The sequence below is a fragment of the Lutjanus erythropterus genome, chromosome 9, assembly GCF_056507025.1.
Source record: "Lutjanus erythropterus isolate fLutEry1 chromosome 9, fLutEry1.hap2, whole genome shotgun sequence".
Taxonomy (NCBI): domain Eukaryota; kingdom Metazoa; phylum Chordata; class Actinopteri; order Lutjaniformes; family Lutjanidae; genus Lutjanus; species Lutjanus erythropterus.
This window is the reverse complement of record NC_139325.1, coordinates 964,845-982,260: the sequence shown is the minus strand read 5'-3', so window position 1 is coordinate 982,260 and position 17,416 is coordinate 964,845. Positions and strand designations below refer to the sequence as shown.

Sequence of the window (17,416 nt, the reverse complement as noted above, 5' to 3'; positions counted from 1 at the left end):
GCTCCTGTGCTCTTGCTTTATCCACAGCCCTTAAGAAGTTTAATTCAGTAACAAGCAAATTTATAGTTACAGGTAAGAATAACCACTCTTACAGTAGGCTAAACATAAGTGTTGCCAATGATACTAATTAAGGCTTTGTTCCATTTGGTGTCGCACAGCCTTTCCAGTGAGCCAACGTGCACAACTGTTAGCTCTACTATGTCATGTCAAAATGGCTGCCGTGCTGTAAATTCTGCATGTGTTGCACAGTACTTCCACTAGTCAAAAATAAAATTACACCCTTTTAATTATATGTTTTAGTTAATGTTCACTACTGTAAATACAGTGCAGACCCTCCAGGACCAAGTTCAAAGAAAATGTTAAAATACTGTTGAAACTTAACATGTCTTCAAACTCAGTCCACATTTTTCTTTTTAAGCCAATGTAAACATCCAGTCAGAGCAAGAATATACTCAGGCTAAGTAAAGGCCAAAACGATGTCTGTTTTGTCTGGTCACTAGATGTCACTGTGCGCCGTTTATTGGGGAGACCAAGCAACACTGTCAGGCCATGAACGCATCTCACGAAAAGGTAGACTGTGTAAATCTTGCAGAATAAAACACAAGTTAAAGATGATCATCACATCAAGTGCTGTCTGATGTTGTCGCCTCATATTAAATTATAGTCCATTTGGGCGACATATTGGACGTCCTCTTATGCATGTAAAAAAACCAAAACAAAACACCGTCTTAATACTCCCCCTTTCATCACACAGTCATCAATTAGACACTTATTCTGCAGGTTATTATTTATTGTTATGTAAATTAAATACTGTTTCTATAACATTTCCCAATCAAAAGACTTTGTTTGACGTCAGAGTTGAATGCGGTTGGTGATGCTCTTATGCTGCCTTCAAGTGCTCCTCGTAAGGACCTGACTCTGAGCTCCCAAATTATGAATATACATGCAACCACTCAATCGCAATGAAACGCGTTTTAGTTGGACAATAATAACAAAACAGCCAAATAATAAAACATTTTTCTTCCTGTTGTGGTTCTGAGAAAAAGAATGAGTCCGCCGTTTAATAGATTTAGTGGGGAAAATTGGTTTTGTGTATCATGACATTATTGATTTACTAAACATTTGTAATGCATATTTTCTTGAACAGGCGAAATATTTTCAAACGCGTATGAGGTATAGTAATGTTGGCGAAATGAAAACTATTGTGAAATTTTCGACGCTTTTTTCATCACGTGAATGCAGCATCACAGCCCCACCGCCTCGGCTGGGAGGATACAACGATTCCGATTAGGGCTGCCGTTGCCAACGATGCAATGCCTCGTTTTACGGATGAACCCCGGGCATAGGCACCTTCTGAGTACCGCGGTCATCTCGAAGAGGCGGTACCATCCTCGTCTTCCCTGATAATTTGCATTAAGCTTCGGAAGAGAGTACCTGAAGGACCCAAGATACCCGGTAGAGACCGGACTCGGGGCTTTATGTTTACCGAAGAGACGCTGGAGAGGTGAGCTGAGCGAGCCGTAGTAAGTTTAGCTTGCTACATGCTAACTATGGCTAGCTGTATGATATTTTAAGCAGCACCTGTGTACCTGTAAGACCAGTGTTCTGTCATACAGCTAGTTTAAATGTGTTTCAGTAGACAATATCTTTAGTTGGGTTTTTGAATTACTTACAGGACAACCTTCTAACGTTAGAGACCGAAAGCAGTTACGTTAGTCAGCCAGTAAGCTAACGTTGATCAATCAATGAACAACGAGCTAGCCCCTGGTAACGTCAAGCTAGCGTTAGTTGCTTGTGCTGCCGTTGGGCCCGTTATGCAGCTGACTTCAGTACTGGTCTGTCAAACTCAGCTGTGGTAACAGCTGACTATACATGCGTCTGTTGGAAGCGTTTTATTCTAGTTTTAGGAAAGTTTGACTTGGTTCATCGTAGCAGCACGAGGCAGCACATCAGGATAAATGAGCTAACGTCAGTGCAGTCAAAACAAGCCGACGGCTCTTCTGAATGTTCAGCAAGCTGGCATTTAACTATGGGGTTTTTATGGGCTGACTTATTTACAACTGCAACGATTTATCAGTTATTAAATTAATCGCCAACTGTTTTGATAATCGAATAATCCAAGTAAATTTTAAGAAACAAAGGCAAATTTCTGTGATTTCAGCATCTGAAATATGAATACTTTGTGTTTTCATTCTGACATTTTGAAACAAAGAATTATTATCGATTAAATGAGAAAACGATACACTGATTATTAACTGTGGCAATAATTGTTAATTGCAGCCTTATTATTGTTCTGAAGATCGGCATTCAGTACTCAATGGAACTTCATTTATTTTGTAATATACTCAATACTTCGCTCTGAGTATGGGAGGGGGCAGGTACATGCCTGGCAGATATCACAATCAGATGAAAACGGGAAAAAAAAGTATTTTGTTTTGATTCATTTACATTTCATTTAGTTTAATGATCACCTTTGCCTGTGTAATGCAATCCATGTTTACCAAGCTATCAGGATCATTTATTATCATTATACAACACAAGGTTGCACAGCGAAAAGGCTTTTAGTCCCTTCATGCAACACTTGCATGATAAATATACAAGTGATTAATATCTGAATAGAATAGGCTGAAATAAAATGTAATGGAAAAAAATAAAGACAATATATGTCATTATTTATGTACATGTATACACACAGGAAATAAATCTGTATTGCATTTTTAAAATGTATGTCAGGTTGAGCAATTGTAATGATAAAATGGTCGACATATTAACATTAGAAGTTTGACCTTTAGGAAGCATTATCCATTAGCTGTAATTTTGTTTGTCCTCAAAGTCCTTTGTCGTGCCGAGTCATCAAGTGCAACAGCTTGATCTGGAACGTTGTGGTAGATCAGGTCTCTCTAAGATGTTGGCACATAATTAGTGTAATTAGTGTTTATTGAAATGGTTGTCACTTTGTGTGTCTTATATTATTTAGGAAGCTGGAGCCATGGGTTTCTCCTTCAGCCTTCGATGAACTGAACTAAGCTGGACCCACACGACTCAGCCAATCAGCCCCTGCCCTCAGTGGGGGCTCCCTTCTCCCCATCGCCCTCTCCAGCTATGGCAGGCTTCAAGCGGGGCTACGATGGCAAGATTGCTGGCCTGTACGACCTGGACAAGACGCTGGGCCGTGGCCACTTTGCTGTTGTCAAGCTGGCGCGCCATGTCTTCACTGGGGAGAAAGTGGCAGTGAAGGTGATAGACAAGACGAAGCTGGACACTGTGGCCACCGGCCACCTTTTCCAGGAAGTCCGCTGCATGAAGCTGGTCCAGCACCCTAACATTGTGCGCCTGTATGAAGTGATTGATACTCAGACCAAGCTTTACCTCATCTTGGAGCTAGGAGATGGAGGGGATATGTTTGACTACATCATGAAACATGAGGAGGGTCTGAATGAAGAGCTGGCTAAGAAATATTTTGCCCAGATTGTCCATGCTATCTCCTACTGCCATCGGCTTCACGTGGTGCACAGGGACCTCAAGCCAGAGAATGTGGTGTTCTTCGAGAAACAAGGGCTTGTCAAGCTCACTGACTTTGGATTCAGTAACAAGTTTCAGCCAGGAAAAAAGCTGACAACCAGTTGTGGATCTCTGGCATACTCTGCTCCGGAAATACTGCTGGGTGATGAGTATGATGCTCCAGCCGTAGGTATGTAAAAAATGTAGGCTGATGAGAGATGCTCCGGTGATGAAATGAGTCACACTGTTAATTAGAAAATAGCAGAGTTCCCGTACTGTACAACCAGACAGGATGTGAGCAAGATCTTTGATTCAGCCTGTTTATGCAAGTCTGGTGCTTTCACTCAGGCATGGCTGCTATTTCATTTTGTATGATTTATTGATTCTTTTAAGTTAGATGGACCAGGCCTATGGCACCAACTCAGTGTCCACTCCACTTATTAATCTCCTAAAAAGAACAACACAGGCTTTTGGCATCAAACTACACAGGACAGCTTTATCAAAGTCATATTAAAACACTGCTTTAGCACAGTGGTGCAGTGTGCTTCACAATGTGGCTAGCACCTGTTTCACACATTTTTGTCACACCTTGCTGTAACACACTGGCTGTTAGTTATGCTTCCAGAGCCTGAACACGTGCTCACCATGGCCTGTTTTGTGTTTAGATAGCTTCTATCCAGAGCAGCCATCAGTCATGTGCCAGGCCTCCATGCAACAGAATATGCAGAGTTGGACTTGTTTTAAATATCAAGCTGTGTTCCAGTAGCGGTATGCTGCTGACAGTACTCGACTCTGATCATTTTGCTGGCTGCCATAGGCCATGTGCTACAAGGTCAGCTCTACTACTGGTACTGATGTCCGTGGGTGTCCCATTGCACAAAATTAACTGGCTCATTGATTTTCTATGAGGACTGACAGAGTGCAGACAGACAGATTGTTGTGTCCTTCCATGACTGATATGATGTCTTTCACATCAGGTTGCTTCAGTGATGGTACAATCACGGGCCTATGTCCAGCTCTCGTATTGGATAATGAGATGTGTCCAGTTAAGCTTGTTTTTCGGCCCGTGTGGTTGTCCATGTGGTGTTAATCCTGAAGGAGTCTGAAATTGGTTTCATGATTGTTTTTGCTCGAGGAAAGTGCTTTCAATGACCGTCAACGTGATATTATTTGCTTCCCCTTTTTCAGTCACGGTTCTTACAAACTTAAGAGGTGCGACAGAGACAATGAGGAAACTGTGGTTACTTTCCTCATTGAACTTTACACACACACTATCCCCCCCCCCACCCCACACACACACACACACACACTCACTCATCTTAAGAACTTTGATATGGTATTTTCTATCTTGGACAATTAAAGAAGTAGTGCATTGCTCTTAAATGATTCAGCAATTGTTCATAATGAATGAAGCTTTAGGTGCTGGAAGGTATATCATGAAACATGAAAAGATGCTGAGTAAGAATATTAGATTGTCCATGTTATGTCTTACTGCTGTTGGTTGCATGTGGTGCACAGGGACCTGAGGGTCAGATCATGTTGGATTCTCACAGAAGCCATTGCACACAGACTTGTAATATGAGCTGATATGATCGGCTACATAGAACATAGTTTGCAGTTATACATTTTTTGAATGTGAAGTTTTGTTATTTTAAGTAACAGGTTCCCATTGAGGGACCAATGTGGATTGACACAAAACATTTGCTCTAGGAAAAGGGGTGGAACAAATGGGACATGAGTTCATTGAAATTTCAAGTTATTATGATTTCTCAGATATTACTGGCTTGTATTTTTGTGGTACTTTAAGCACCACAAAGCGAGTCCCATTTAGTGGTGGTATATTGGAGAGAAGGCAGACATCTCTACAGCAGAAATCTCCAAAACACTGCAAATCACACCAAAACAATCTAGATGGATAAAAAGCACTACAGGCCAGAGAAAAATATGTATTTTCAACTTTAGGGTGAACTTTTTAAGTGTCACTACACTGATTGCAGTTGATCTAGCCTGGCATCTCCAGACTAATTCACAAATGTGAATTCACAAAATGTGAATTAGTCTGGGATCTTTCTTTTCATTTTTGATTTCCAAGGGCTGCAGACCAAAATCCATCTGGATGCAGTTGGATAGACTCGCAACAAATCAGACAAATGAATGTGACCTGCAACCAATCAAAGCCACAAACATGACATAGTCCTGAATGACATATGCAGGCTGGGGCGGTGCTTCGTTTCCAGTGGGAAAAAACAGCTGCCTGGTGACAAACTTTCTCAGATTACAGCTCAGTTGTAAACTAAATTGTGTTTATGAGAGGAGGCACACGCACCTACATGAATAAAACTGCAATCAATGGTTGATGGGCTGTCAGTGCTCGGTTGGAAAATTTTAATGTATCTCAGACTTTGTTGAAGGCTGAGGTGTATCAGTATTTCTGGTTATCATGTCAACTCTCTTCTTTGCTGCTCTGATGGTCATTATTTCTCTGACTGCTAAGCACCTGATTAACTCCCGAGCTGGAAAATGTGTTTCATTTTGTGTTTTTATATGTTTGAAAAGAGAACATGAAACTAGGGGTGTCACGGTATGAAATTATCACGGTTTTTGGTATTATCGCGGTATTTTTTTAAAAAGTGTGTTGAATACATGACTGTTCAGCAAACAACAGCAATACCTCCATTGTCAAGTTTGTTGATGACACAGTGGTGTTAGGCCTGATCAGCAACAACAATTAACAGGCCTATCTGAAGACAGGCCCCCTTCCTCCACGCGAGCCCTATCATGCACCCTTCCCTTCTCCTTACACATATTCCATGTATATATCCCCTCTGCCACACACACCTCATTTATTCACACATACATCCCTGCACACTATAAGCTGAGCGATCAATTGCATTTCACTACATGTCTTGCATTAGTATTACAAGCAAGTGACAAATAAATCCTTGAATATGTTCAGAAGGAATTGATAGTCCTACAATAACATGCAAAATCTTTAAATTGTAATTAAGTAAATACACTAATACCACAATGTAAAAATACCTAAGTAAAGAATGTGAGTATTTTTCCATCATAGCAGGTCAGTGATCAGTGTTTCAGTGACTCTCTGTGGATCAGTGAATTCATAGTAGAGATGCACTGATTGCAATTTTCTTAGCCGATTCCGATTTCCGGTTTTTATAAGGGTCTGACCTGCCGATTCCGATTTTGACCGATTCCGATTTTCAGTCTTTCTAAGAACTGGAATTGACAGCATTCACAAACATTTTTGCAACTTTTCTTGTAAAAATTAAATTAGATGTTCATAATATGACACTGACTATTAAATATTCATTAAATGCTATTTACATTTTCTCCAAAGTCCTCCAGGTTACAGCCAGGGCTTATTATAGTTTTACATTAAGATTATGAATCAGCTGAATGTGATGACTCACGAAAACCTGCGATATCATGGAATCTCGCAGGATTTCGCAGGACACGATTTCACTTGATCTCCTGTGGAAGCAGATGTAAACAAACCGGAGACGGACGCGATGCAACAGTTTGCTGCCGTAAAACTTTGCCATGAGAAAAACAGATGCATAAGTTAAAGGAGTCTGGATGAGAAAATGTTTGAGGAGACACATCAACACAGGTTGTTTATTCTTCAGCCAGAACAGGAGGTGAGATTTTAACTGTCCCTCTGTGAACAGCAGTCTGCTGCTGGCTAACATTAGCCTGAAGAGCTACAAAGTTTACGGCTGTTTTGCGACATTGTCGGCTGCTCTGTCTCGTTGTAGACTGTCTGTCTTCTCTTTATCTTGTTCTTGGAATCTGTCACTGACACCAGCTTCAAGCAAGCATGTATCAGAATGTGTAGCTCTTATCAGCGCTGCGTTGACGTCACAGTCAGTTTGTCTGCTGCGCGCATGACGTGACCATCGTGCAGAACACGTGTGTGACAATGATGGGCACAGAACAGGATATGTGACGCTGACCGGCCGGTCACCAGTCAGGGCTGGTCACGCTGAAAACCGTCCGGTTCCAGTCTCTGGCCGGTCAATCGGTGCATCTCTAGTGAATAGTGTTTCATTTATGGCGGCCTGCCACATTAAAAACATCAGCACCGCGACATGATTTTCTTTTTTTGGAGCCGTGCACCTTTTTCGGTCGTGTCTAGAAGGTAACTCTTTATTTCCACAACTCTCGCGAGATTTGTGTTCATTATTTCTACTAACAAAAAAAAAAAAAAAAATCAAAGTCGCGCGATCTTTCGCGGGTCTAGGGTTCCCTTCTAAACACGACCCTCTGTCTCTCTGTCAAACTAATGACAGCAGACTGTCTGTGAACAGCACAATGTTAAACTCTGCAGTGTTTCACACAGACTTTATTTGTGTGGACACCCAGGTTTGGTTTGTCACCAATTTTGGCATTTTTATTTTTTTAATCAGTCTGAGAGGATGACGGTATCAGTGATTGATTAGTGATCAGTCTGCCCTCCTCTCCTCCCTCACCTGTTCACTCTGCTATGAGAAGATCTGAAAGTTTCTCACAGAGAAACACAGACTGTTTTACGTATAGGCCTCCTTATACAGTTGTTTAATTTTATAAGCGCATCTGGTTGGTGTTGATGTCATTAACCATCATGTTAATTTCTGTTGTAATAAATTCTGTCATTAACAACAGTCTCCCCACATGCAGCTTCTCTGCAGTTGGTCTGTGCGTTTCCTGATCAGCTAAACCAGCGCCGGAAAGACTAGAAAAGTTGCGCCAGTTAAAATAGAAGCGTCCCGTCAAAATTTAAAATCTCTTAATAATTTATTGGTTATAGGTCCGGGTCCATAAGGACAGCGTGTGGGTCTGGACTCGGACCGCGGTCACCAGTAAGGAAACCCTGTTATATAGTAATACACACGTAGTGACTGTCAACTAAAATGGTTAAAACAAACGAAGTGTATGGCATTGTTGTGCCTTCAACTAGCGATCAATAATGCCATGTCTTCATTTCACCGTCTCATCTGAAGTTTGTTAGGGGTTGTAGGCTACAAAGTGTGCCTGCGCAGCAAATTCAGCAGACTCAGATGAGACGCTGGAAAGGCTCATGGTGCCTACACCGCGGCGCGTTAATCCACCGTGATAATATATATTTTTAAAATTAAAACGGTAATTGTTATAGTCAACATTTTTACCGGGGTTTACCACTACATCGGTAACTGTCACACATTTTTTTAATTTGGTGAAACCTTATGAGCACAAAAATAAACAATGATAAGTTAATCTTGTGGACCGTGGCCTGTTCTCTAGGCAGCAAAAGATGCTGTGGCTCCCATGTTGGGAACAACTCGTTTAGACATCATTTAATATTTGCTAACTTTCCTAGCATTTATGTATTTGTAGAAGTAGTTGGAAATAGTTCATCCTTTTACTAGACCAATTACACTGTTGAGGTTACAGTCCAAGAGTCACCAGTTGTCTTTTGCCATTCCTTCCAGTATTAAACTGTCTACCCCCAAGTGTACCCCATGAGCAGTGTGTTGAGCTGTTTAATATGCCCTTTCCATCCCATGAATTTGTAGTGTACCATCATCTGCACTGTTTGCACTAAGAGGCTGTCTGCCATCCTGAACTCACAATTATTGATATGCAGCAGCTCACTATACTTTATTGTGCTGAGCAGGGCTGTTCAGCGGGCCTAACAATATGTGTGCTCTGCCAGGTGGCTGTTGTGAGTGATGCACTTATAGGGACTGATAGTACTGTAATTGTATAGGTCCTACTTTGGCTGTGCTGTACAGCCCTTATTTTGTTGAGAGTACTTGGAGCCATTGATGGTCCCTCTCTGGTACCATGGTTTTTGTCTGTACTCCTCTGTGCAGTTTAGTCAAGTGTTGCAGTCAGTGGCGGGTGTGGGGCTTGTGATGCTGTGGTCAGGCCTTGTGTGTTTGTTGCAGTAAAAATGAGTGTAATGAGGTGAAAGTGCTTATTGTTTGCACATGTGCAGCCCAGGCCTTTACTTTTTCTAATGACCATCCCTGGGGAGTCCATTTTATCTGCTAGAGCTATCTTGGAGCCAAAACAGGCTCATGTTTTTAGGGAAGTTTGGGAGATAAATGTTAAGATAATCTGTTTAATTAATAATAAATAATAATAATAATTGAGAGCTGCATTCTTTGCCTTTGCACTTCGTCCTCATGTAAATGACAGTGGACACAGGTTACGAACCCTCTGTAGATTCATTACAGATGGTGTTGCCTTAACTTTCTGTAGCATCTGAAAGTGGGGACATATTAGGGCTGGGCGGTATGACCCAAAATTCATATCACGGTATAAATTGAATCCCTTCACGGTAACGGTATTTATCGCGGTATAAATGTTGCGGTGTAAAACTTATAATGGAAGTGTTTCTGAAGGGGTTTTGTAGTCCCTTAGCAAAACTAAACTGATTTAAACAACAACAGCAAAAAAAGCAATATATAATGTAATTTTTTGAGTATTTATTGTGCAGAAGAACAACAGGTCAGTGATCAGTGTTTCAGTGACACATTAAAAACATCGGCACCACGACATGATTTTCTATTTTTGGAGCTGCGGACCTTTTTTTAGAAGGTAACTCTTTATTTGCACAACTCTACTAAAATAATCAAACTCGCACGATCTTTCGCAGGTCTAGGGTTCCCTTCTAGACACGACCCTCTCTGTGTCTCTGTCAGACTACAGACAGCAGACTGTCTGTAAACAGAACGATGTTTCACTCTGCAGTGTTTTACATAAAGACTTTATTTGTGTGGACACCCAGGTTTGGTTTGTCACCAACTTTGGCATTTTTATTTTTTTAATCAGTCCAAGAGGATGACGGTATCAGTGATTGATTAGTGATCAGTCTGCCCTTCTCTCCTCCCTCACCTGTTCACTCTGCTGTGAGAAGGTCTGAAAGTTACTCACAGAGAAACACAGACTCTCCTGTTTTATGTTTAGGCCTCCTTATACAGTTGTTTAATTTTATAAGTGCATCTGGTTGGTGTTGATGTCATTAACCATCACGTTAGTTTCTGTTGTAATAAACTCTGTCATTAACAACAGTCTTCTCCACACGCAGCTTCTCTGCAGTTGGTCTGTGTGTTTCCTGATCAGATAAACCAGCGCCGGCAAGACTAGAAAAGTTGCGCCAGTTAAAATAGAAGCGTCCTGTTAAAAAAATAAAATCTATTAATAATTTATTGGTTATAGGTCCGGGTTCGTTCGACGGCGTCTGGGTCTTTGTTAGCGGTCACAGTTACGCCACACATCTTGCAGATGACATTTTTATGCTCAACATCCGACTTTTTAAACCCGAACCACGTCCAAATCACGGATTTTTTTTTTTTTTTTTTAAACCCAGCCCCTCCTTCTCCACCGTTACCGTGCTTGCGGCCATTTTCACATGGAGGCAGGTGCGATGACGTCATCGACGGTATGACGGTAGAGCAGAAATCTCTACCGTGGCCAAATTTATACCGTTTTCTACCGTCATACCGTGTATACCGCGCAGCCCTAGGACATATTAAAGCTTGTATTAAGAGGTTCAACATGTCATGCTTTAGTTCTTTAGTTGATGAAAAGCCCTTGACTTCTAAAAGCCTTCCCGTGCACAAGTAGCCATCGATGACCCATAGCAACCTATTTGTGCCCTGCAGGGCTGCTTGGCAGTCCTTGGCATCTGCACCACAAGGGCATCAGAATTGTGTCTCTAGAGAGTCACTAGAGGGGCTCTTAATTGCAGTCCTGGTTACTGTTGACTGCTGTCAGTAAATGGGAAGAACAGTTAATCCATGCTATTGTTTGGGCTGGGCCAAGAGAGGATGAGAGGGAGGCAGGATGCAGTGATTACACAGTCCTGTGTTGACACAGACTGGGTTGCTTTGATTAGAACTCATTCATCTGGTTCCTACCACCAGGCCAAAGACCAACTTCCTCATTATTTGTACAATTTTCCTCCCCAAACATAATGTTCGTAATTGTTTGGTTTACGCAATTACTCCTCAGGTAGATTTGTTTTGTCTTGAATTACATTTGTGAGCTTTCTTTCTATACATTCAGGGGTGCGGCATAGGCAACCTCCTCCATCTTTGGATGTTCTGTTTTGACTATTCCATAAATCACTGGTCTTTTTTGAGTGTTACAGATGTGTAAAATGTCCAGAGTCACAGAAAGCCTTTAGTGGCCATGCTGGCTTTTGTTTCATTGCTGTCAGTGTGTCCAATGGAAACAAAAGAGCTGAAGTATAACACTTACATAAATGTTATCTGGTTGAGCCTCAATATTTACACTTGTATTTCTGTCCCTGGTGGTTTCTGTCCCTGTAAATCTGTCTTGTCTCCGCTACGGATTGTGTTTTTAATGGATTGCCGTTGAGCAGCAGTGTGTTGAAAGTGAACCCCTGGTGTATAATAGTAATTCAGAGCTAACAGTTCATTAATACAGCCACTGCGTGACTAGGAGGCTCTAATGCAAAATGTGAATGACACACTGGTAATGGTGATAGTACACATCATTCAAAAGAGAACTTTCTCTTTTCTGGTTGGACTTCGACTATGCACACAGAACAGTAGCAAAATTTACTGGTCAACTGATCAAATCAAAACTTGAAATCAGAGTAAAAATGAAAATTGTGATGCAGTAACGATCTTTGCCACTAACTGTGAATGCAATTGCAATATCTGTTAAAATAATCACAATATGATTTGTTTGAGCTGCATTTTGCTTTGTGCCTGAGGCTTTTTGTAGTGACTGACCAGGATGGAAAGATGTGCAGGTACAGTCACACGCAAATATTACAACAGTTTTCCAGTCACTTACAGAAGAAATGGGGCAACCTGGGGCATGGATGCAGTGTGACGTGTCTGCTGCAGCATTCCAGCACCAGACTGTGTCCATTATAATCAACGGAACCCTTGTGCACCTGCACGGGCATTTCACTGCTCGTCTCGATGTAGCTGGTCTATTTTTTAGTTTCTCCTACCCATGGTTGTGTGGTCCTCCAACAGTTAAAAAGTATGTAGAACTGTGTTCACAGCAGAACAAACTTGGCATTTTGCACATTAAAATAAGTCAGTCAAATAAATGTGTATCAATGATCCTGTAGTTAAAAATTTAATTCATTCAGTATCAGATAGCCTGTGCTTCCAAACCCTGCATAACCACACTTGGCAAAACCCAATATGCACACAGCGAAGCTGATCGTCTATCATCTTTCCTACTTAAAATCTCCTCAGAAAACATGACTGGTATGCAACCACATACTACAATGACTGTGTAGCAGGTAAACAAATCCCCTGCGCTCCACCTATGTGATGCATTACATCTGTATCCCATGTATTTTGGCTGTTGAAGGTGTGAAAGAGGTGTGTGCAATTAGTAGAGCATGTGTTACATAACTCAACCTCATGCACTGACTGAAGTAAAGATTTGAAGGAATTGTGCATGGACAAACAGGTTTATCTGGAACGATGATATATAGCAGCTGGATGACACCACACACAGACACAATTATATTAATAGAATAAAACAAAATAAAACTTTTTTTCCTGGTATTGATTTTCAGTTATTTAGGGAAACAGACAATTTTGAGCTTAAAAATAGCCACAGGTTGCTTTCACTTATAATTTCTGCCCTTGCATAGAATAAACATGCACTTACCTTTACTTTTTCATTAAGCCCATAAAGTAGACTTGCACCGATTAATCGGCAATGCTCGGAATCGGGCTGGTTTTCACATGACTGGCCTTGACCGGTGACCGGCCGGTCAGCGTCACAAATCCGGTTCTGTGCCCGTCACTGTCACACACGTGTTCTGCACGATGGTCGCGTCATGCGCGCAACAGACAAACTGACTGTGACGTCAACACAACGCTGATAACAGCTACACACTCTGACACGTCTGCTTGAAGATGGTGTCAGCGACAGATTCCAAGAACAGGATAAAGAGAAGACAGACAGTCTACAACGAGACAGAGCAGCTGACAATGTCGCAAAACAGCCGTAAACTCTCTCACACTTCAGGCTAATGCTAGCAAGCTAGCAGCAGACTGCTGTTCACAGAGGGACAGTTAAAATCTCACCTCCTGTTCTGACTGAAGAATAAACAACCTGTGTTGATGCGTCTCTTCAAACATTTTCTCATCCAGACTCGTTTAACTTCTGTGTTTGTTTTTCTCACGGCAAAGTTTTACTTCAAACTTTTGCACCGCGTTAGTCTCCGGTTTGTTTACATCCGCTTCCACAAAAGATCATGTGAAATCGCGTCCCACGAAATCCTGCGAGATGATCTCGTGAGATCACGTTCACCCATTTCATAATCTTAATATAAAATTATAATAAGGCCTGGTTGTAATCTGGAGGACTTTGGAGAACGTATTAAATTAATATTTAATAGTTAAAGTTAAAGTTAAAGTTGCAAAAATGTTTGTGAATGCTGTCAATTCCAGTTCTTAGAAAGACTGAAAATCGGAATCGGCCAAAATCGGAATCGGTAAGTCAGACCCCTCAAAAATCGGAAATCGGAATCAGCTAAGTAAGTTGAAATCGGTGCAAGTCTACTTATTAAACCAAAGACTTTTGCCTGTGTTCCACATCCAAATGTTGCAAAAACCTTCACTTACCTGCATGGTCAGTTCTGCTGTTGAATCCTAATTTTGGACCCTGCCAACTGTCTGTCTGTCATCATTGTTGTACGAAGTGTTGCCTCACTGAACTCCTCCAATACCTGTCATACCAAAGATATTTAGGCCTAAAGGAGGTATCTCAGGAATGAGGAATCAAGCTGAGAAATAGTTTGTGTTGGTTGTTTAAGAGGATAAGTGACAGGCAACCTTTACCAAACGTAATGACAGCTGTCTAGCTCTGCAATTTCACTCATGATGTTGTTCTTCTTAATGTTTGACCTGCTGGTTCAAAGGGTTGTCATACTGTACACGGTCTGGTGTAATGTAATTGTGTTGTTGTGACTGCCTTCATTGACCAGAATGGAAGCAGTATGAAAATATGTTCAGGATTGTTATGAAATACACGGTCCAGTCTTAATTAAGTGAATTAAACTGCCAAGGGAAATATAAGCATGTCTGTGTGTGTCCCACTTAAACTCTGGGAGTTGACGCTCAGGAGGAGACACCGAATGTCAAGAGAGAGAGAAAGAGAGAAGGAAGGCTGTGGATGAGTGCTGCATGTGAATGAGGATGGGAGTGTCAGAGCACATACATTACCTTTTTATTTCCATTAAAACCAGCATGACTAATGATGCCAGTTGGCAGGTGTCTAGTTCTTAATATCAGGTACAACGTAAAAATCCCATGAGCAATCAGGAGCATGGTACATGTGAGAATTACTCCTTCTAACTCCTACACTAACTTGTAGATCAGAACTTCTGGTGTCTTGCTCTAGTCTCTTGAGCTTGTAAAGCTACAGTGGTTAGGTGTTCATACTTATTGGCCCCCTCTACCTCTTGCATTACTTTCAAAGAACAAGAATGCAACAGAAGGCTGTGGGTAACCTGATATGCGTCTCTATGATGGATTGTGAAAGAGTGTTTTAGAAAGCCAAGGAGGAATGGAGGCATTGTGGCTGAGAGAGCAAATGGTCAGCCTGTCAGTCACTTTTGGTGGGGATTAGCCTGAGCTAGCTGGGCTCCCAAGAGCAGCGCACTTGGCTGTGTGTGTAGAACTGCTGGATTTTTCTTGTCTTTTTAAGGGAGGATTTTTTTGTTCTGACTTATGAGTTTCCTTAATTAGCCTAATTAAGGAAACCTAATGAAATGAATTAATAAGTAGGCAATTTGATTTAAAAACTTTTATTTTGCAGCACTACTCAACACTTGGTATTACAAATGCAGGAATTATGAGCATACTGTTTTTGATAATTATGGGAGTATGTTTTTTTGTGAAGTGATGTTGAATTTGTTTAGATCAGTGTTTCCCAATCCTGGTCCTCAGGGCCCACTGTCCTGCATGTTTTAGATGTTTCCCTGCTCCAACACACCTGATTCAAATGATCAGGTTGTTGTCAGGCTTCTGCAGAGGCTTGATGACAAGCTGATCATGTGAATCAGGTGTGCTGGAGCAGGGAAACATCTAAAACATGCACGGCAGTGGGCCCTGAGGACCAGGATTGGGAAACACTGGTTTAGATTTTCTTTTTTAACATGAGAGTATATTCGGGCGGCACGGTGGTGCAGTGGTTAGCACTGCCGCCTCACAGTAAGAAGTCTAAATTTCCTGTAGGTGTGAGTGTGAGTGGTTGTCTGTCTGTGTCAGCCCTGCGATGAACTGGCAACTTGTCCAGGGTGTACCCCGCCTCTCGCCCAGTGTCAGCTGGGATAGCCCGCGATCCTTACGGAATCAGCGGTTACAGAAAATGGATGGAGAGTATATTCTTATAAGCTTTATGTGGAGTAGACACTAGGGCTGGGTGCCTTTTCAAAATTCAATAATATTAAAGTGACATTGATGAAGTACTTCATTTGATACCTTTCCTGCATCGTACAGCTCAGGAGCTTTTTCATGTTACTCATATTCAGATGCCACAGACATGTAGTATAGCTGTATTTTTAAACATTTTGGTGAAAATGTCAAAGAAATGTTAGCTCCATCAAATACACTGTGCTTGACATCACTGTGCTTGACTTCATCACCACGTTGTACCAGTTGTCATTTTTTTCTAGATCTGGTTACTCAAAGGAACAAATCCTGAGATCAGAGTAGGGCTGAATGATTTATCATTTTCTGATCGAAATTGCGATTTCAGACAACGCGATCACGTGATCGCCAAAGCTGCGTTTTTTTGCAGTGCTCCTGAGGGCTGTACTACAAAGCAAGCTCAACATAGCCAGGCTTTCTTTGTATGATCTGGATCGACAAAGCCTAAAACCGCAATCAGAGATAACGGGTATCACGACGGTGGTTATCAACTCACTTTCTTAATCCAGGCTTTCGTCTTCAGACTCTGTGCGCGCTCACATAAAAGGGCCGTTTGTTGCGTCATTTCACTCTTCTTCCGCATGAAGTGAAGCGATCGCGAGCCACTTATTTAAGATGTCAGAAAATGACTGATGGACTAAATGCGGTCTTAATGCTGCCGTTTATTCTAACATGAAAACTGCACATTAAACAATAAAACTCCATACAGCAGATTTAAACATGATAAAGTCTGTCTGACACTGTCCTATGATGACAGAGACATAGAGATGACAGAAGTTTTTGGCTAAACGAACGTAAAATGAGTGTTACTGATTTAATGATGATGAATTTTCTAATCAGTGATCTGAGCTGCAATATCACCAAGACAAAAGAGATAACAGTAAAAAGTATTCAAAGTGTCTGTAGTTGCTTCATCATTATTTTACTGTGTGGATTATATACCATGTAAATTTAAAGTGTTAATATGATCTGGAGCAAACGGGAAAAATGACTCTGCATCACCAAACGGAGGTTACCATGACAGCGCGATGCATACAGTTTGTGCCGCTGTTTCATTTTTACATTATATGGATTCGTTCGGTGATATAACGAACATACAGCTCAGCAGCTTTTCATTTTTAATGTCTTTCCTCAGTTTAAAAGCTATATCGCTCATAAACAACCTTGTTAGGACAATTATAAGTTAAAGAACGGCGTGTTTTACAGACGATTTAATCTGAAACTCTTAAAATAACCTGCTGCTGACCAGGTTATGGGTTTAGCATAAATTACCACGGTGATCTAGCAGGTTAAAAGAGAGCCACTTTCATGACTCTGAAAACCCTGGATTTAGACTCAACATAGCTCGCTAACCCATTAATTTCGCTTCGTAGTTACACTCCTCTGATGTGCATCATAACCAACAATGCAGCGAACGTCATATGGAACTTAATGAATGGACCAGACCTGTGTGTGTGTGTGTGTGTGTGTGTTTGTTTATTAATTTATTTATT

At 41.3% G+C, this 17,416-nt stretch overlaps 1 protein-coding gene across 1 annotated transcript in view; it reads left to right on the top strand.

Moving 5' to 3' along the window:
- The first annotated feature begins 1,269 nt into the window (after window positions 1-1,269).
- Window positions 1,270-17,416, top strand: part of snrka (SNF related kinase a) — an 82,898-nt gene continuing 66,751 nt past the window's right edge. Inside the window, exons 1-2 of the mRNA XM_084725891.1 lie at window positions 1,270-1,504; window positions 2,978-3,691. Of these exons, the coding sequence (XP_084582017.1) occupies window positions 3,103-3,691 (589 nt within the window). The 5' untranslated portion in view covers window positions 1,270-1,504; window positions 2,978-3,102. The remainder of the gene's footprint in view (window positions 1,505-2,977; window positions 3,692-17,416) is intronic.